The following is a 22887-nucleotide window of genomic DNA, read 5'->3' on the forward strand; positions in this document are numbered from 1 at the left end:
GAGCCCTGAAATATGAGTGGGTGGGGACAAATCAGAGCTAGCTGTAAGAGCAAAATGGTATCAGCTGTGGAAGAGTATGGAGAGGGAATCAGCAGGGCATCTGATAGATCTGAGAACTCTTAAATACCTCACTCAAACCTCAGCAAGCTAATTCATGACCAACAGAGACTGGCAGGGGTTTGCACATTCAAATAGTGTTTGAGTGCAATGAGTCTGCAGCACAGCTTGGGAGCCACCGAAGACCCCGTCCTGGGCGAAATCCCACTCTCAGGAGCGACTGGTGGGGACAGGCTCCACACTAGCCAGGACAGATAAGAGAGACAAAACTCAAGGGCACAGACAAGACTGACAGGAGAATTTAGAAAGTAATTCACTGTAATTTTGAATGGTCAAAAACAATGGAAGATGGAATTCTATAGCCATGAGGTTAGGAAAAAAATATCCTAAATCAAGCCAAGCCTCTTTCTAAAAGTTCGAGAAAGCTAATTTCATGTAAAAATAAGCAATAGGATAATATCCTTACAGAATTAAAACATGCCAGAAAGATACATCCACAAAAATATAGATGAAAATTATAGTTGAGTATTTCAAAACTAGTTAAAATTAAGAAAATGTTATATGATATGAAAAATGTACATGATATAGAGTAATATAAAAATTCAGAAAAAGAACAACTCAGAAGTGACATGATAAGACTCAGGAAAGAATTGGAAGTAAAAGAAAATCATTATTTCAGAAATGAAGACTAAGCTAGAAGGAACACAGGGGCAACTAAACAAAATAGATAATATCTTAAGAGAAACAGAAGATGAAAAGGAGGATTTTTTAATAAAAAAGAAATGAAGGTAGATGAAAATTATTCAAGGATGTGACAAATACAAAAGACAGGCAAAGAAAACAAGGGAACAAAATACAGCCTATAAGTGAAGAAATTTTTACTGAAAAAAATTTTTTAAATTTGAATCTATATACTGAAAGGCACACCATGGACCTTAGAAAATCAACCCAGAATGACCAACACCCCCAAGACATGTTCTGGTAATGTTACTGGACTTTGAAGAAAAGAAGTCTTTTGACAACCAGGCAAAATAGACCAAGTATTTTAGTAAGAAAGAAAATTATATTGTCAGCAGACTTTGACAACATTTGATGCCAGAAGAAAATGGATGACATATTTAAAATGCCCAAGGCTAGAACATTCGAGCCATGGATTTTTATATCTAATAAAATGACTTTCAATAATTAAGGCAGTAAACTCCATCAAGGTGTGAATAATTCAGGAAATGTTGGTTCCATGAATTGTCTCTGAGAAAACTTTTAGAGCTTCAAATAACCAAAATGACTGGAGAGACACCAACATAAATACCAGTAATAAGCATCAAACACATACCCTTACAGAATTAAGTCTAAATGGGAGCTGTAGGGAGACTATAATATATATACTATGCATTATATAGTACATAATGGTTATATGCACTGACAGTGTAGATGATGGACAACTTTAACAACGGGGAGAGAATGAGGAGAACATATGGAAAAATTGCTTTTTTTAATGATAATTAAAGTTTGTTTTATAATTTGTCAAAAGTTCAGAAATTCCGTTAGTTCCACTGGTTTCTTTCTCACCTGCTAAATTCAAAAAAATTAAATATGAGCATTTTACTAAAACATATAATATGAATGGTTAAAGGTGTAGACTGGAGAATCAGGATGCCTAAGTTCAGGTCTCAGCTCTGACATCTGTTAAACTTGGATCTTGGCTTGGCTGTGTATTAGCAATGTAACACTGAGCAATTACACATAACCCCTCTGGTACCTTATTTTCTTCATCTATATAATGGAGATATTGGGGACAAAGTAATGAGGGCAGTGCTAGAAAATTATCTGACATACAGCAAAAGTTCAGTAAGTATAAACTATTATTATTGCTGTCACTAATATTTCATTTACCAATAAAAGTATTTCAATTTCTCTAGTCTGTCCACATCAAATCTAATAAAGATGCTTATATCTGGGTGATAGGATTAGGAGAGATTTTATTTTTCTCTTTCGGTTGCCCATACTTCTCATGTCTCTACAATAAATATGTATTGCTTTTAAAAGAAAAAGTATTTTATAAGAAAAAAACAGATCCTACCATTTGCAACAACATGAATGGAGCTAGAGGGTATTATGCTCAGTGCAATAAGCCAGGTGGAGAAAGACAAGTACCAAATGATTTCACTCATATGTGGAGTATAAGAACAAAAGAAAACTGAAGGAACAAAACAGCAGCAGAAGCACAGAACCCAAGAATGGACTAACAGTTACCAAAGGGAAAGGGACTGGGGAGGATGGGTGGGAAGGGAGGGATAAGGGCAGGAAAAAAGAAAGGGGGCATTACGATTAACATGTATAGTGGGGGGGCACGGGGAGGGCTGTGCAACACAGAGAAGACAAGTAGTGATTTTACAGCATCTTACTGTGTTGATGGACAGTGACTGTGAACGGGTATGTGGGGGGGACTTGGTGAAGGGGGGAGCCTAGTAAACATAATGTCCTTCATGTAACTGTAGATTAATGATACCAAAATAAAATTAAAATTAAAAAAACTGAAAAAAAAAGAAAGAAAGAGTATTTTAACTTCTAAAAATGCACCCTGAACATTACACTTTCATTGGTTTCTGGTCATTAGACCCAGTGCTTAGCTGTGTTGGACAGGAAAAAAGCAATCTGTTTCCATGAAGTAAACACTGTAGCAGAAATAGCTTCTAAGAATACATTAATTTTTTCAATTGCCTTTTTTTATTCCTAAAACTTGGGTTACTCATTTTCACTCATCATTAGCATCATGGCCCTACCCTTGAGCACTGCTTCTATAAATATGTTCATGTAAGAAACAGAACAAATATTCTGACCTATTACTCAATTTTGTGTTTTATGTGTCAGTCTAATTTTTAAATTACTTGTAGAAAAAAAATTCACAAAATTACCAGGCCATAATTCAATTCTTACACTACCAATGTTTTAAGCAAGACAATTAACAATAGAATAATAGTCAAAGATAAACAGCATAGATGGAAAAAATCAATGTTTAGGAGGCTAACACAACTGGCTTTTAGTTGTTAAGTCATCTAATTCTAGAAATATAGTGTGCTACACAGGCTTTTATAAAGAAACAAACAACTTTCATAGTATAATGGGACAAGTCTCAGTTTAAGAGTACTTTTAAGATTTAGTTACTTGCCACACTGAATTTTCCATAGAAGTGCGTTTCATGCACCTAAGCACCATGCAAAACATGGGACTTTTGTATGCAAGTCACCTGATTACCTTCTGTCTTCTTCAGATCAACATTCACAATAGAAGATTGTACAATATGAGTTGCAGATCCCCATGTTTTAAAATCACTGCATCTTAAAAAAGAACTAGTTGAATGTGGTGTGGAGGGGACTAACTTAGTACCATTTGAGGTGGCTATGAATCCAACCCCTCACTTTAAAAATTAAACATGTATCCTGCCTTTCCAGTAGAAACTGAATTCCAGAACCACCAAAGAGTCTAGTGGATGACCAAAAGTAGTGCTTTATAGAAAAGTGCCAGCTTATAAATGTAAATTAAATGACAGAGGTGAAAAATCATCCTTCCATAACCCCTAATGAAATGATTGATTCAAGCAAGGATACCAGCTGGCATAAAAAGCATTATGAAGAGTTGACAGGGAGCTAACATAATATCCCACAGACTGTCTTCATGTGGCAAGGGGATAGTAAGTATACATGGCAGAAGGGGCCACACTTGTTATCATCTTAAATACAGTGCTCAATCTTAGCTTCACTAATGGCAGGATGACTGGACATTATCTGTCTCATGCCAACTGGACAGTTGGAAAAATTTAAATATGGACTATTAGATGATACTAAGAAATTAAAATTTTTAAAGTGTGGTCATGCTATTTTGGCTATGTAGGAAAGCATATTCTCAGTTTTCTAAGATACAGACTGAAGTACCAAAAAAAAAAATCAGCAGGATTTAGAAGTCAACTCCAAGGAATGCAAAACTGGCACAGTAGTGATAATACAATTGATTTCCAAGAAGTGGGGGAAGAAAATACCATTTTTTATGGATGAAAAAGAAATGCAGATACAGAGGAGAAGCAATTCCCTCTGCACAGCTCCCCGGTCCCCAAATATGGCCAGCAGCCCAATTAGTCACAAAGAAAAGGCAAACAGCAAAGCAACAGGAAGAAATGTTGTTGGCCAAAATACTACTATAGTAATGAACAAAACATTGTCAAAACACTAGAAGCCTTAAGGAAAACTATACAGGAGATTTATTTGTGGCCACACCTAAACACGCTTTTTTTTTTTGTTTTAAAGAACCACTACTTATTAGAAGAAATTTTTCTTCTACTATTTGTGAAAAAAATGTTTGGGAGGGGCATGCATTACTTCTTTGGATTAGAAGTTGGTAACCTGGGGCTACAATGACTTCTAGTTCAGATTCTGAAATTACCTCTCTAGGTGAACAGTCCTTGAGGAATTTCTCTGTGGCCCCCAATGTCCCCATCTCTAAAGTGAGAGGATAGGGCTCGAATACAGTTTTGAAAAATTTATAATTAAAGATAAATAATTAAACATGTAAATATCTCCTTCATTAGATGACCTCTAAGGTCATGTTCATACTGTAATTCAATGATTCTAGAAGTAAAAGGTTAGTTTTTCTGCGTATATGCAGTTCAATTTGTAAGGCTTGCTGCTATGTAGAGAAAGTGGATTATTCATTTGGTTAAAAGACAAACATGAAAATTCATTCTATTACCCTTACCCCTGGTCTGGCATTTTTATTATACTTTTAAACACTGATTTTATTTAATGTTCTGTAATCGTCACAAACAAAAACATCTTATGCTTTTAGTGGTCCATCTTGTCAGTGTACCCACCTCACTAAATTATAGAATTATCTGACTCATCAGTACAACATATTATCCTCTAGACAGCAAATTGAAAAAGAGCAATTTTCCCATCTCTATGAAAGATAATTGATCTGATTTTGCTGTCAATGTTACCATCACTCACTCTATCACTGAAGCTTGAGACCTTGAAATTGTTTTTTACTCTCCCTACCTTTCAGTATCCACACAGAGTCACCAGGTTGCACTGAGTTTCCTTTAATAATGTCTCTTGCATCAATCTCCTCTGCTACCACCTAAGTTCAAGTCCCTATTATCTCTCAGATCCGGATGGCCACAATATTCTCTTTTCCCTTAATGACTTGTACAGGGTTTCTTTTTATTATAGAAGTAATACAGGCTTATTATAAGCAATTTGGAAGTTTCAGAAAAGTAGAGAAAAGATAATATTATCCATAGTCCTTCTGCCCAGAGATTATCATTTTGACCCATTTTCATTCATTGTTCTATGTATATATTAAGGCATTTTAATAAAAATTAGGATTGTAATATACTACACATCTGTGATATGTTTCTTACTCTTGCATCATAATATTTTGCTATGATAATAAATGCTTGGAAAACCTAACCTTTTTTCTTGATTGCTGATGTTTCTTTGTTTTCTAATTTTTGATGTCAGAAACAAATGATGCACTGATATCCCTGTATCACTGTTGGATTAAAATAGATTCCTAAAAGTATAATTTCCTTAAAATAGAGTCCTAAAAGTATAATTAAAAGGTCAAAGATTGTTGTTACATTTTATAAAAAGTCACCCTCCAGATAAAACATACAGTTGACCCTATAACAACAAGGGTTTGAACTTCACAAGTCCACCTGCATACAGATTTTTTTTTCAATATATACACTGGGAAATTATTTGGAGATCTGACAATTTGAAAAAACATTTTCTTTTCTCTAGCTTATTTTATTGTAAGAATATAGTATATAATACACAACATATAAAATATGTGTTAATTGATGGTTTATGTTATTGGTAAGGCTTCTGATCAATAGTAGATTACTAAACTTTTGGGGAAGTCAAAAATTATACACAGATTTTCAACTTATGGGGGGTTGGCACCCCTAACTCCCTATGTTGTTCAAGGGTCAACTATATACCATTTTACAGGCCCACTAGCAGTGCATGAAAAGTGTCAGTTCCCCCCTCCCTTGTTAACACTGGATATTATCACTTTTTAGAAATGTATTAGACTGGAAATGTATATTTCATCAATGCTTTGGTTGTATGTGTTATATATATTAGTGAGTCCAAACATGTTTTCATAGACATTGGACATTTGTGTCATGGCACTTTGACTAGTCTTCATTCTGCTAAGAGAGGTAGCATATTCAAACACCTTTCAGGGATCTGGCCTGTTAGGCCAACGTGTGAAACCACAGTGAGAATTGGGAACAGTAGCACTTGACATGAATTGGTAGACTGTGTGCCCTGCTTAAAACTCCAAATTGAAAAATTCTAAATACAGCACACTGGGTATATATAAATACATCTCACTGGGTACCTCAGTGAGAAAACTGAGGTATAGAGAGGTTACGGAAGTGCCCTAAGGTCAAAGAGATGGTAAATGATACAGCAGAGATTTGAATTCAGACAAGCCGACTCCAGAGCCCAGGCTATTATCTCCTATACTGTACTACTTCCCTAAATTAACTGCCCTATGCCTGATATTACTAATTTAATATATATACAATAATATTGATATTTATTTCAGTTACTGTCTTTTTTATTTTATTTGGGCAAATGTATTTATCAGAGAAACCTCAAACTCTTTTGTTTCCCTAAGGCCTTAGGTCTTCAACCACAAATTCTAGCAAGATAGTCTATAGGAAACTAACTACAACAGGTGGGGTAGGGGTTGTTCTATTTCCATGTCTTTAAGGGGCTGGCTTTCTAAGCAATAGCATGAACAAAATCTACTTCAACTGTTTACCCTATCTTTCTATTTCCCCAAGTCAAGTTTTAAAAATTATCCAAGAGTCAGAGGCCTGCCTATTTGGCTAGTTTCATAAAGAAGTCTCCTCCACTGAAAGTTTGGATCAAATAGGTTCCCCACCCCACAGACAGAACCAAACCCAGAGATGAGATGGGCAAAGTATTCTGGGGACTTCTTAAATGGAATGCTTAGCCTGAGCTACAACATTGTAAATCAGCTCTTTACTCTTTTAGATAAAATGTACTTTAAAATAACCAATTTTGAAATGAAACTCTGACACATATTACAACATGGATGAACCTTGAAAATATGATGCAAGGGAAAGAAGCCAGACACAAAAGAACAAATATCACGGGATTCCACATCTATGAGGTACCGAGAATAGGCAAATTCATAGACACAGAAAGTAGAACAGAGGTTACCAGGGGCTGGGGGAATGCAGAGTTACTGTTTAATAGGCACAGTTTCACTCTGAGAGAATGAAAACATTCTTGAAACAGTGATGATGTTTGCACGACACTATAAATGTACTTAATGCCATTGAACTCTCAGTACATTTAAAAATGGTTTGAAATGGCAAGTTTTATGTTATGTATATTTACAAAAATTTTTTAAAATCTGATAGCCTCAAAAAAAGAACAACTTCGGACCTCATGGAGTCAGTGCTTACCAAGGTATCATCATTCTGGTCTCCAAACATTTCTTTAAATATCTTGCCAGGATCAGGAATTGGAGGGAATATAATGATCTTGAGCCTTTAAGAAAACAGAGACATCTTTGAACAAATCTTCCATCCCACAGGAATGTCCCACTTAAATAGAGGCATACTAAAGAAGGCCTGGACAACAGACTTAGTACACAAGTCATCTTTAGTGATAAAACAGTTGTGAAGAAATTTCCAGAACAAGCTGAGAAATCAATATCCTAAGAATATCAAGTGTGAGGGGAGCAAGGGGCCAGCAGGATAGGAAAATTACTTATACCCTATCATTAAAAAAATTTTTTCAGCTGTTGCGAAATACTTGACAAATAAAAAATTGTATATATTTGAGATGTACATGACGTTTTCACTTTATGAGTACATTGTGAAGTTATGATCACAGTCAAGCTAATTAATACATTCAGCACCTCACATGGCTATGATTGTATGATTGTGTGTGTGTGTGCGAATTATATCCTATCATTTAAATAATAATGGTGCTTTACTTATTATAGACTAGATGGGGGCTTACGGCTTATAATTATGAAAAAAATAATCTTCTGAGAACAGGGTACATTCCTCTTTAATTTTTCTTTATCTTACTTCTCTCCTCTCTATTTTTGCATATTACAGTACCAGTAGACCTACCACATCTTCTATGTCTCTAAACTGATGTGGCATCAGGGTTTACTCCCTTGTCCTCTTTAGCTCCCTCACTTTATGAGTGCTCTCTTCCAGGCTTAGGGCTTTAAATCCATTTACATGCCAAGGACTCCCAAAATCTTATCACCCGCTCAGACCTCTCCCTTAAACTCTAGACTCATGTATACAACTACCTATTTAACATTTGTACTTGGTCTCTAACAGGCATCTGAAACTTATGTTCAAAACTGAAGTCCTCGCCTTTCCCCTGGAGCCAGCTCTGCTCACAATCTTCTCCATCTCAGTAAATGGCTCCAGCATTCACTCAGTTGTTGAAGCCAAAAATCTAAGAGTTATCCTTGAATCCTCAACTTCCCTCACACCTCCCACAGACAAGCAGCCATCAGCAAGTGCTATCAATTCTACTTACAAAACATATTCCACATCAGACCACATCTTACTTCCTCCATTGCTAACTGCCTCCATTTTTGAGAGATAGCCTAGGCTACCCTCACCTTTCTCCCTGAGCACTGCAATGCCTCCTAACTAGTCTACTTGCTTCCATTCTTGGCCAAGTCAGTTCTTCACTCAGCACCTACAATGACCTTTTATTAGCAAATCAGATCATGTCCCTCCTCTACTTAAAACTCTCCAGTGTTTCCCCATAACACTTAGGATTAAATCTCACTACCTTGCCACAGCCTACATGATCTGGCTCTGCCAACCTCTCCAGTCTTATCTCCTGTCACTCTCACCCCTGCACACACTACTCCAAAAAGACACACAAAGCTCATTCCAGACTTAGGGCTTCCACATTTGCTCTTTTCTTGGCTGGAATGTTCTTTCTTTGAATATCTGAATTGTTTACTACTTTAAGTCTCTCCTCAAATGTCACTTTCTCAGAGAGGCCCTGGCCTCCTATCACTTCCTAGTCTTTCTCTCCCCGCCCCAAAACTTCACTACTCAATATGTGAAGTCATAGTATTTATTATTTATTTTACATATATACATGAACCATGTATTATGTACTTACATATACTTATAAACACATACATACATACACACACACACACATATATGTATCTCCCACTAAAATATAGATAGGGACTTTGTCCTGTTCACTGCTATAACCCCAGCTATTAGAATTATGCCAGTGACATAAACAGGCACAAAATTAGTGCATGTTAAAATAATATAAAAATAATGATACAATACATTAGAACAGACAGACCTAACAGACATCTACAGAACATTCCACCCAAAAGCAGCAGGATACACACTCTTCTCAAGTGCACATGGAACATTTTCCAGAATAGACCACATTCTAGGCCACAAAAAGGGCCTCAGCAAAGGCAAAAAGACTGAAATTGTACCAACCAAATTCTCAGATCATAAAGGTATAAAACTAGAAATAAATTGTACAAAGAAAATAAAAAGGCCCACAAACACATGGAGGCTTAACAACATGCTCCTAAATAATCAATGGATCAATGACCAAATTAAAACAGAGATCAACCAATATATGGAGACAGATGAAAACAACAGCACAACACCCACTTCTGTGGGACGCAGCAATGGCAGTTCTAAGAGGAAAGTATATAGCAATCCAGGCCTATTTAAAGAAGGAAGAACAATCCCAAATGAATTAGTCTAAATTCACAATTATTGAAACTGGAAAAAGAAGAACAAATGAGGCCCAAAGTCAGTAGAAGAAGGGACATAATAAAGATCAGAGAAGAAATAAATAAAATTGAGAAGAATAAAACAAGAGAAAAAATTAATGAAACCAAGAGCTGGTACTTTGAGAAAATTAACAAAATAGATAAACCCCTAGCCAGACTTAACAAGGAAAAAAAGAGTCTACACACATAAACAGAATCAGAAATGAGAAAGGAAAAATCACGACGGACACCACAGAAATACAAAGAATTATTAGAGAATACTATGAAAAATTATATGCTAACAAACTGGATAACCTAGAAGAAATGGACAACTTTCTAGAAAAATACAACCTTCCAAGACTGACCCAGAAAGAAACAGAAAATCTGAACAAACCAAATATCAGCAGTGAAATTGAATGGATAATCAAAAAAACTAACCAAGAACAAAACTCCCAGAAAGATGGCTTCACAACTCAATTTTATCAGACATTTAGAGAAGATATAATACCCATTCTCCTTAAAGTTTTCCAAAAAATAGAAGAGGAGGGAATACTTCCAAACTCATTCTATTAAGCCAGCATTACCCTAATACCACAACCAGGCAAAGACCCCACCAAAAAAGAAAATTACAGACCAATATCCCTGATGAACATAGATGCAAAAATACTCAGCAAAATATTAGCAAACTGAATTCAAAAAGACATCAACAGGATCATATACCATGATCAAGTGGGATTCATCTCAGGGATGCAAGGATGGTACAACATTTGAAAATCCATCAACATCATCCACCACATCAACAAAAAGAAGGACAAAACCCACATGATCATCTCCATAGATGCTGAAAAACATTTGGCAAAACTCAACATCCATTCATGATGAAAACTCTCAACAAAATGGGTAAAGAGGGCAAGTACCTCAACATAATAAAGGCCATATATGACAAACCCACAGCCAACATCATACTTAACAGCAAGAAGCTGAAAGCTTTTCACTTAAGATCAGGAACAAGGCAGGGATGCCCACTCTCCCCACTTTTATGCAACATAGTGCTGGAGGTCCTGGTCACAGCAATTAGACAACACAAAGAAATAAAGGGCATCCAGATTGGTAAGGAGGAAGTTAAACTGTCACTGTTTGCAGATGATATGATATTGTACATAAAAAACCCTAATAAAGAATCCACTCCAAAACTACTAGAACTAATATCTGAATTCAGCAAAGATGCATGATACAAAATTAATACACAGAAATCTGTTGCATTCCTATTCACTAATGATGAACTAGCAGAAAGAGAAATCAGGAAAACAACTCAATTCACAATTGCATCAAAAAGAATAAAATACCTAGGAATAAACCTAACCAAGGAAATGAAAGACCTATTCCCTGAAAACTACAAGACACTCGAGAGAAATTAAAGAGGACACTAATAAATGGAAATTCATCCCATGCTCTTGGGTAGGAAGAATTAATATTGTCAAAATGGCCATCCTGCCTAAAGCAATCTACAGATTCAATGCAATCCCTATCAAAATACGAACAGCATTCTTCAATGAACTGGAACAAATAGTTCTAAAATTCACATGGAACCACAAGAGACCACGAATAGCCAAAGCAATCCTGAGAAGGAAGAATAAGCAGAGAGGATTACGCTCCCCAAATTCAAACTCTACTACAAAGCAACAGTAATTAAGACAATTTGGTACTGGCACAAGAACAGACCCATAGACCAGTGGAACAGAATAGAGTTCAGATATTAACCCAAGCATATATGGTCAATTAATATACAATAAAGGAGCCATGGATATACAATGGGGAAATGACAGTCTCTTCAACAGCTGTTGTTGGCAAAACTGGACAGCTACATGTAAGAGAATGAAACTGGATTACTATCTAACTCCATATGCAAAACTAAACTTGAAATGGATCAAAGACCTGAATGTAAGTCATGAAACCATAAAACTCTTAGAAGAAAACATAGGCAAAACTCTCTTGGATATCAGCATGAGCAACTTTTTCATGACCATATCTCCCTGGGTAAACGAAACAAAAGCAAAAATGAACAAGTGGGACTATATCAAACTAAAAAGCTTCTGTATAGCAAAGGACACCATCAGTAGAACAAAAAGGCATCCTACAGTATGGGAGAATATATTCATAAATGACATATCAGATAAAGGGTTGACATCCAAATTATATAAAGAGTTCACATGCCTCAACAAACAAAAAGCAAATAATCCAATTAAAAAATGGGCAGAGGATCGGAACAGACATTTCTCCAAAGAAGAAATCCAGATGGCCAACAGGCACATGAAAAGATGTTCCACATTGTTGAACAGAGAAATGCAAATAAAAACCACAATGAGATATCACCTCACACCAGGTAGGATGGCCACCATCCAAAAGACAAACAAAAACAAATGCTGGTGAGGATGTGGAGAAAGGGGAACCCAACTACACTGCTGGTGGGAATGTAAATTAGTTCAACCATTGTGGAAAATAATATGGATGCTCCTCAAAAAACTAAAAATAGAAATACTATTTGACCCGGGAATCCCACTCCTTGGAATTTACCCAAAGAATACAACTTCTCAGATTCAAAAAGACATATGCACCCCTATGTTTATCACAGCACTTTTTACAATAGCCAAGATATGGAAGCAACCTAAGTGTCCATCAGTAGATGAATGGATAAAGAAGAGGTGGTACATATACACAATGGAATATTATTCAGTCATAAGAAGAAAACAAATCCTACCATTTGCAACAACATGGATGGAGCTAGAGGGTATTATGCTAAGTCAAACAAGCAGGCAGAGAAAGACAAGTACCAAGTGATTTCACTCATCTGTGGAGTATAACAACAAAGCAATAACTGAAGGAACAAAACAGCAGCAAACTCACAGAACCCAAGAATGGACTAACAGTTATGAAAGGGAAAGGGACTGGGGACGGTGGGTGGGAAGCAAGGGAGAAATGAAATAAGGGGCATTATGACTAGTACACATAATATGGGGGGGCATGGGGAAGGCAGTATAGCACAGAGAAAACAAGTAGTGACTCTATGTTATCTTACTATGCTGATGGACAGTGACTGTAATAACGGGGTACTTGATAAGGGGTGGGGAATCTAGTAACCACAATGTTGCTCATGTGATTATATATTAATGATACCATAATAAAAAAATAAATATAAAAAATAATGGTTCTGGACCCAGCTTAATAATGTTTTCCAACATTAGGCATTTAATGCACAGCAAATAACAGCACCAGACTAGTCCCCATGGTGAGATAAAGTCAGACACTCTCCAGGAATGTATATCATATATTAGAAACAACTTGCTAAAGTTGTCCTTTCTACAACCATAAATAGCAATCTCCAGCCTAGACCTGTCCCTTAACTCCAGACTCATGTATATAACTACATTAATATCAGACAAATCATTTAACTAGTAATGGTCTCCATTTCTAAAACCTCATTCCAAGAGCTACCAATCAACTGCTGATACGTTAGACATCTGAAAAAGCAGAGTGAACATAGGGCCTATCAACAATTCTAAACACATGCAAAGAAAACGGTGTCTGAGCAAAGCCCCAGGAAACTAATCCAACACGTTTCTCACCAGAAAACAGGCACAGTAATAGTTCTTTGCCATGTCATACTACCAAAAGCCATGTACAGCCAAAATGATTCCAATACTCTCAGCAAATGTCAAACAGCCTCACAACGAATAAGAACCATAGCAACCAGGCTAATCGAAACTATCAAGCCTGCCTGGGCAGGTGCCTCACCTTTTCAGATAAAGTAGAAGGATCATGACTGCAACTGCTAAGATGACTGGAATGGTGAGTAACATGGTGATGTAGAGGGTGGGATTGTCCTTTTTACCTGGATAATGGAAAGCAAACAGAAAAGCCTGAAAAATAAAACCATTTTAGAAATAAACCAAGCAACAGTTATATTAGACTAATGGGGTATTTCTGCCCTCTACCTGAACCTATTTTTCAAAGTGCTTCAATTATCTTACCTTCTGTTATCTTAACAGTGAAAATAAAGTCCTGCTCTAAGATTCCATGGAGGAATACATGGAATTCTAAAATTCCACCTTAAGGATTATATGAAACCAGGATATCTTAAGTGGGTCAGACACTATTAACAAATATGTTGTATCTGTTAAATATATCATTTCATTAACAGTGACTATCTTTTCTTATTGAATATTTACCACTATTAGAACACCTAAACTAATCCTAACAACTACCACTACTACTATTCTTAGTTGAATCCCCACTGCATGTCTGATATCATATTATGGGTTTTTACATGTTTATATCTATGCTATAGAAATAGATAATATTCTTTCCCATTTATACAGATGAGAAAGATAAGGCTCCAAGAAGTTTAGTGGCTCATCTAAAAGTGGTTAGTAAAGATGGAGTCAAGCCTCAAATCCAGCACTATCCAATTCCAAAGCCTTTCATTAACTGCCTTCCTACATCTAACACATAGAATGCCGTATGTCTACTTACATGCTCATCTTTTCCACTAGGGCATGAACATCTAGAAAGTGCCATCAGGGTCTAGCATCACTGTGTTAGGCAGCCTCTAAAATGACCCCAAATGATCTCTGCCTCCTGATATTCACACCCTTGTGTAATGTCCTCCTCTGGAGGGTGGGCTGGACTGACTGATTCACATGTAAAGAACTGAACAGCAGCAGTGGTGGGTCATTTCTGAGAATAGCATATAAAGAGACTGTGGTTTCCATATTGAGTGTTCTCTCATGCACCGTCTCTTGCTTGGATCAATTACTTGGAGAAGCTAGCTGCCATGTCATAAGGTAGCCCTGTGGGGAGGTTCAAGTGGCAAGGAACTGAGGGAAGCCTCTACTAACTTCCTGGAGCTGCATAACAAATCACCACACACTGGTTGGCTTAAAACAATAGAAATGTATTCTCTCACAGTTCTGGAAGCTACAAGTCCAAAACAAAGATATCAACAAGGCAATGTTCCCTCTGAACGCTCTAGAGAAGAATCCCTCCTTGCCTCTTCCTAGCTTCTGGTGGCTCAGGAATCCCTGGGTGAATCCTTACAGTTGCATCACTCTGATCTCTGTCTCCATCTTCACATGGCCTATGGGTCTATGTATCTCTCTCTGTTTCTGTGTATCTTCTCTTCTTATAAGGATACTAGTCATTGGATTTAGGGCCTACTCTAAGCCAGTATGACCTCATCTTAACTATATTACATCTGTGAAAACTCTATTTCCAAATAAGGTCACACTCACAGGTACCAGGAGTTGGGATTTGGACATTTCCTTTTAGGTGATATAATTCAACCTGCTATGGCCTCCATCCAGCAGCCAAAAAGGAACTGAGGTTTTCCAATGACCACATAAGTGAGCCTGGAAGTGGATTCTCCAGCCCCAGTCAAGCCTTCAGATGAGACTGCAGGACTAGCCAACAGCTTGACTGTAAACACATGAGAGAACTTGAACCAGACATACCTAGCTAAGCTGTGCCCAGATTCCTGACCCACAGAATGGGGTGAGATGGTAAATACATATTTTTCAAACAACCAAATTCTGGGGGAAAATGTTATACAACAATAGATAACTAATACAACCATGCCTGGCACATGCCTGCCTTTTTCAGCCTCTCAATCAATAGGGAATTGACTACCTCAACAACCTGTCTCTCTGTTAGAGCATTCTTAAGTTGGTCCTATTTTGCCCCATGTAGCCACAAAAACAGACAGCCTATTCCCTCTTTTATCTGACAATATCTCCAATATCAGAATTCAGCAATCTCTGACTCCAAGCTTACTTCCATCAACTGATCCTCCCCAAACTTTGAGATTCTTCAACATCCTGATTGCCCTTTCAGGGATAGATTCCAGTCTGCCAACATACCTCCTACAATGTGGTGTCCAATGTTGAGTCATTTTGAGCTTATAGTCTAATAAAACCCTATACCCCACCCCACAACACACATATCCATAAAGCACAGAGCTTTTCAAGCCTGTACTTGAGCCTGGCACATAGCTTTCTCAGCTGCTTAATTAATAAATGAAACTGATTTTTCTGAAACCTAGATACGGATACAGTTTTATCTCTATTAAATGCCATCAAGGTCATTGTTCTACTCTTGATTCTCTCACTGGCATATACGATAGTCCTCTAGCATCATATAATCTGCAGATAATCACGCCTGCCTTCTGTACTTTTGCTCTGTATTTTTGTTCAGATGGAGACAGGACAGAAGAGAGGATAATATAATTTGGATTGTGGATTTTCAAAGAACTGTATATTGTAAATTAACCCTGGGTGTCTTGATAGTAATTCAACAGAAAATGTATTTCAATTATAAGTATTCTCTGGCTGGCATCAAGAATTCAGAACAGTCCTTTCTCTCAATCTATTTTCTGCTTCAGCTTAATTTCCATGCACAATGGTTGAAATTTTAATGAAATCCCATTCACTTACCTATACTCATCTCTTGACTCCAATTACTCCAGATTTTGTCATCCTCATAGCATAACTTATTTGTTTTGACTCTTATTCTGACTGTGTTCAAAGTATCAGGAAGAACACCAGGGACCATGAAACAAATTGTACCCTTAGATATAAAATAAAAACACACAAGGAATGTTACTAGTTGATTCTCTTTCTCTGCTTCTGAATGTTAAATATAATTATCTGCCAAATTCTGTATATGATTAAGACTTGGATTTCAATCCAAATGATCTGACTTTAACTCCTGAAAAAGAATTGGCAATAACCCACAGAACAAAATACTTTGTTCTTCTCAAAGCAGTTCAAATTTGGGCCATGCTTGCCCTGCCCCACCCCAGTTACTCTGAGTTTAAGCCCAAAGAGCTAATCTAATGTTGAATTTACTGACCTCCAGGTTTCCCTCAAATTCCGAATTCTGACATTTGGCTTCTTCAACCTTGAAAATATAAAAATGAATCAATTCAAAATTATAAAAAGACCACATTTTAAATTATTTAACCATTTCTAACAAGGTTTCCTTTTATCCCATTAAAAGAGGTCCAGGAGCCATGAAACAAGCTTGGTCTTTTAATAAGTGGTGCTGGGTCAATTACACATCCATACAGGAGAGAAAACAATCTTGACCCCTACCTCACACTATTTACAAAGTTAATTTCAGATGGATTGCAGATCTAAATGTGAAAGTTAAAAATAAATGAAAAAATACATAAATACAATAAACTTTTAGATGAAAATATAGAATATCTTCATGATCTTGAAGCAGGAAAAGATTTCTTAAACAGGGCCAAAATAATATTAGCCATAAATGAAAAGCTTTTAGAAAGTCATCTCTATTAAAATAAAAAACTTGCACATCAAAAGAAATCTTATTAAGGAAATAAAAAAGGTAATGCATAGAGTAAGAGAAGATATTTGCTATTTCTGACAAAGGACTTGAATATATATTATATTATATAATATATATTTATATTTATATATAATACACACATAAATATACATCTATCCCACAAATTAATAAGAAAGAGACAGACAACCCAATAGAAAAACTGGCAGAAGACTTGAACAGGCATTTAACAAAAGGATATTCAAAGTGCAATTAAAAATATAAACAAGTGCTCAACTTCATTAGTCATCAAGGAAGCACAAATTAAATCCACAAGATAACAATACACACACCTAGCAGACAATACCAAGTGTTGATGAGGATGTGAAGCATCTAGCACTCTGAATTTCTGCTCTTGTAGTGTAAACTGGCAGAACCATTTGGGAAAACTGCTATTATCTACCAGAGAGAATCATATATAACTCTATGGCCCATATATTCCCAACAGAAATGTATGCACACTTGCACCATAAGTATGCAAATGCTCATAAAAGCTCTATTCATGAAACTCCTAATTGGACACTATCCAAATGTCCATCAGTGAGAAAATGGATAAATCAGATGTGCTATATTGACATAATAGAATGAATGCAATGAGAATGAACCAACTACAACTACAGGCAACAATGTCAGTGTATCTCATAAATAAAACATTGAGTGGAAGAAGGCAAACACAAAAATTAAGTTCTGTATAATTCATTTACATTAAGTTTAAAAAGAAGCAACACTAATCTGTGGGATTACAAATCAGGTTAATAGTTGCTCTCTGGGAGGGTAGTGATCAAAAGAGATCATGATGGGGCTTCTGGGGTGCTGGTTATATAAATGAAAAATTGTTGGCAGAAATCACTTGTGAAAAAATCAGTAAGCTGTGCATAATGACTTGTGCAATAGTATACTATTTCTATACTATACTATAAATCAATACAAAGTTAAAAAAAGAAAGAGACTAGTCTCCTTTGATAAGAGCATAATATAACAAAAACAACAGGGTTGGAGAAGAGAAAGAATAATGCAAAATTCTCCTTCACACCATTTAAGTCACTTGCTTTTTGATGTAAAGAGAATGATCAGTTTCTAAATGCAACTATTTCAAAATTGGTGTAAAAAATCAACACATGAAAATCTGTTGTTTAAATAGTCTATTTCTGGTCATGGGTTATATGAAAAGATGTTCAACATCACTACTCATCAGAGAAATACAAGTCAAAACCACAATGACATACCACTTCATTACTTACTAGAATGGCTAGCATCAAAAAGATAAAAGACATAAATACTGGTGAGGATGTGGATAAAAGGGAACCCTTGTGCACTGTTGATGGGCATATTAATTAGTACAGTTACTATGGAAAAACAGTATGCAGGCTCCACAAAAAATTAAAAACAGAACTACCACATGATCCTGCAATCCCATGTCTGGGTATATATCTAAAGGAAATCAATCAGGATCTCAAAGAGCTATCTGCATTCCCATGTTCACTGCAGCATTATCCACAATAGCCAAGACATGAAAACAACCTAAGTGTCCACTGACGGATGAAGAAAATGTGGTGTATCTATATATACACATATACATACAGTGGAATATTATCCAGCCATAAAAAGGAAGGAAATCCTGCCATTTGTGACAGCATGGATGGACCTTGAGGGCATTTTGCTAAGTAAAATGAGTCAGAAGAGAAGGACAAATATTGTATGATCTCACTTCTATGTGAAAGGTAAAGAAGTCAAATTCATAGAAGCAGAGAGCAGAATGGTAGTTGCCAGAGGCTGGGAGTTGGGAAAAATGGGAAGATGTTGGTCAAAAGGGACAAACTTTCATTTATAAGGTAAGTTCTGGGGATCTAATGTATAGCATGATGATTATAGTCAATAATACTGCATTGTATACTTGAAATTCACAAAAACAGCAGATTTTAAGTGTTCTCACCACACACAAAAAAGGTCACTGTGTGAGGTGATGGATGTGTCAATCAACTTGATGGTGATAATCATTTCACAATGTAGATGTATATTAAATCACCACACTGTACACCTTAAAAATAAGCACATTGTATGACCTCAATATACACAATTTTTACTTGTCAATCATACCTCGGTAAAGTGGAAAAAAACAGTCAACTTCTATCAGGGAAATGTTTAAACATAGGATAAAGACCAGAACACAAAGCTATGATTTTTGGCATTCAATGCCAAGCACTGAACAGTTCCTACCAGCATTTGTGAAGAGCTGAAAAGCCAACTGAATGAGGTAGGGCCATCCTATCAGTATTTCACATAGTGGCAGAGACAAAGCCATTTGGGGACTACTGTACCCCACTGTTGGCTATTTGGAATCAGAGGCCTGCTGGGGAATCACAAGTGTCAACTAGCACTTGAGGGATCAGTCAGGCTGATGTCCCCCCTCCCAGATATACACATTCCAAAGTCAGCAAGTCACTGCAAACTGAAGGTTCTGGGCTTTTGTTCAAATGTAAATCCCCTTATGTAGTTTATCAGCTGCTCAGACACCTCTGTAAGAAAAGGAAAACAAGGGCACAGAGCACCAAGCAGATAATTTGCAGGCAAAGATGGTGGTCACAGACAAGTCATTCCTTCCATTATGATTCTGTCATGAACTACCTCCAACCACAGCCTCCATGGGATGGCACCAGTTTATGTTCCAACCTACTTCCCCCTCTTAACTGGAACATCAGGCAAAATAATTCCTCAAAAAGTCTTGAAAAAAAAAAAAGACTCTAGCCAGCTGAGCTCTAAAATCAGCACACAAAAAGCCGATGACATTCGAAGAGAGGAAGCAGCTGGTGAACATCTGCTAGGAGAGAAAAATCTAAACTTAAGTGTATAAACACAGTTAATTCCAAATAGACTACAGTTTTAATTTAGGTGGATAAACTCCATAGTATGTGTGTTCTCTTCGGTTCAGAAGTTTGTAAAAAAGGTAATTCAATTCAACAGGAATTTATGAAGTGAGGACATGCACATGGCATTACACCAGGTATTCTTCGTCAAAGTTTAATACATGGAGACAAACTTTTGAAGTTATACTTATTAGCTGTGTGGTCCGTAGCAAGTTACTTAACCTCTCTGAGCCTTAGTTCCTCCATTAAATGTAGGTTAAAACAGAACCAACTTCATGCACTGTTATGAGCTACTGTGTAAGAAGTACATATATAGAAGAGTATCACCCTGTTCTGAGGGAAATCTTCTGCATACGTGGATGTTTTATTGCCCTTGTCTAGCTTGGATTAACACATAGTCTACAGGCACACACCTGATCATCTACATTTGCTCTCTTACAACACTAAACTATGTTTTCTACCTTTATCTTGTATCTACCTACCACTTCAGCATTTTATTAAAAATAATAATAATAAAGAGAGAAATGTGGTATCCACATATAAATCAAGTATAAAAACCAAATGAGTATTCATATTTGAACTGTTTATAGTTCATAATGCATGAGCAAAACCGAAAGCTTCTGTGATGACTGCCCTTGTAATGTTCACCATGTAACTTATTCACTATGTAAGAATTTGTTCTCCATGTAAGAACTTGTTCGTTATGTTTGAGAAGATTGTAGACTGACAAAAATTAGGCCTGGGGTGGATTAATGATTGTGCATTGAGAATTGACCCCCCTATACAGAATTTTATTATTGTTAACAACCATTTGATCAATAAATATGAGAGATGCCCTCACAAAAAATATATATATATACACACTTCCAATGGTAAAATAAATAAGTAACCGGGATGTAATGTATAGCATAAGGAATATAGTCAAAATATTGTAGCAACTTGGTATGGTGATAGCTGGTACCTAGAATTATCATGTATATAAATGTTGAATCACTGTGTTGTACACCTGAAACTAATGTAATACTGTGTGTCAACTACCCTTCAATAAAAAATAATTATCTAAAAAAAAAAAAAAAAAAGAAGAGTATCAGTGTAGCACATCATAAACACTTAATAAATTTTGGCTGTTAGCATTAAGAGGAAGTATTGATTTGAGGTGGTCCCTAGCTGTTAAGAACATAAACTTGGGAGTTAGACTTTTGCTGAAATCTTGTCTCTACCACTTACTAGAAATGTGACTTCAGGAGTAATCTCTGAGATTGCGTTTTCTCATCTGTAAAATGGGGACAAAATAACCGGACCTAGGTCCTTGGGGTTAGCGTGAGGACTAAATGAGGCAATTCAGATAAAGTGCTTATTAAAATGCCTAATACATAATCACTTGATACACATTAGCAGCTATTGATAGCAGGAACAGCAAAAAGTAAACACCACCTAATTCCTCCCTACAGGAGTTTATATTTTTAATGGAGAGAAAAGGCCTACACACATGATCAGGGTAAATAGCAGGGCATAAGTCAGTGCCAAATGAGTAATACAAGCAGCATGTGTCTCAGTTTCAGACAGAAGAGAGCAGTAAAGGCTGGGATATTCCAGTATACGTCAGCTTTCTAAGAGCTCACCTAGTTGTAAATCCAAACTCCTTCCCTCCCCACTTGGAAGACCTTTGCTTTTTTCTTCTGCAATACTGTGTGGGGACACTGCTTTCTGGTCTGGGAAATGCTCATTCTATTTCAGCAGATTCATCTGAAAATGCCCAGGAGAGCTCTGCTCAGCTGCTGACCTGGCCAATCCCTCTGGAGTTACAGCCTGTCAACACTGGCTTATTTTAGTATTTTGAAACCCTATGATGAGCTAAAACAATTGGACAAAGGAATTTGCCTACATGCAAGATGCTGGGCTCCTTTAAAAGCCTATTTAAAAGCACTTGGTTTCCAACTTCTAAAACTCAAAAGGACACAGAGCCCTGGCAGGTGGCATGTAAGAGCGGTGCAGTCCCTCTGGTCTTGAGGCACCACCTTATGGAAACTACACTCCTCTGGTACCACAGCTTTAAATCTGGGCAAAAAATTAAAATTTAATAGGTAAACAAAACCCCACTTCATTGTGGTCCAAACAAAAATGTCTGAGGCCTGAGTTTGTGACTGCTACTTTATGATAGGACTTGATTCCCTGAGATTATGCTGTGTCTGGTCATGCCCGTGGCCCACAGGGACCTCTAGTATGTACTGGATTAGATGCTGAGCAGCAGGAGCATACATAATCCAACAAATACTAACTACTCACATTTGACTACTTTTGTGGCCACAAACACCAAGAAAATTGAATGTTCACACCAGAGCCTCCAAGTGTGTACCTGATCTGACCCTGGCTTACTGTTTAGACATCTTTCCTACTATATTTTGATCACACCAGGCTCCTTTCTGTTTCTCACACATGCCAAGCTCATTGCTGCCTCAGAGCCTTTGTACTTGCTGTCCCCTCCACCTTTACATCTTCACATGGCTAGCTTCTGCTCATCATTCTGGTTGCATCTCACCTGTTTTCACTTTGGACGACTACCCTGCCTAAGAGTCTCTCAGGCCCTTCTGTCACTCTACTACATCACCCCATTTAATTTTCTTCATAGCATTCATTCTCTCAAATTAACTTGCTCATTTACATATTCATTTCTAGTAGGTAAGCTTCATGGGAAAAAAATCTTTTCATCAGGTGTCATGTCCACATAAAATAG

At 36.8% G+C, this 22887-nt stretch overlaps 1 protein-coding gene across 1 annotated transcript in view; it reads right to left on the reverse strand.

The window, feature by feature from the left end:
• Positions 1 to 22887, reverse strand: part of IL13RA1 (interleukin 13 receptor subunit alpha 1) — a 54279-nt gene that overhangs the window by 6369 nt on the left and 25023 nt on the right. The window contains exons 7-10 of the mRNA XM_036920220.2: positions 16795 to 16842; positions 16377 to 16509; positions 13684 to 13780; positions 7559 to 7643 (exon numbers count right to left, since the gene is read on the reverse strand). Of these exons, the coding sequence (XP_036776115.2) occupies positions 7559 to 7643; positions 13684 to 13780; positions 16377 to 16509; positions 16795 to 16842 (363 nt within the window). The remainder of the gene's footprint in view (positions 1 to 7558; positions 7644 to 13683; positions 13781 to 16376; positions 16510 to 16794; positions 16843 to 22887) is intronic.

This window comes from Manis pentadactyla, chromosome X, assembly GCF_030020395.1.
Source record: "Manis pentadactyla isolate mManPen7 chromosome X, mManPen7.hap1, whole genome shotgun sequence".
Classification (NCBI taxonomy): domain Eukaryota; kingdom Metazoa; phylum Chordata; class Mammalia; order Pholidota; family Manidae; genus Manis; species Manis pentadactyla.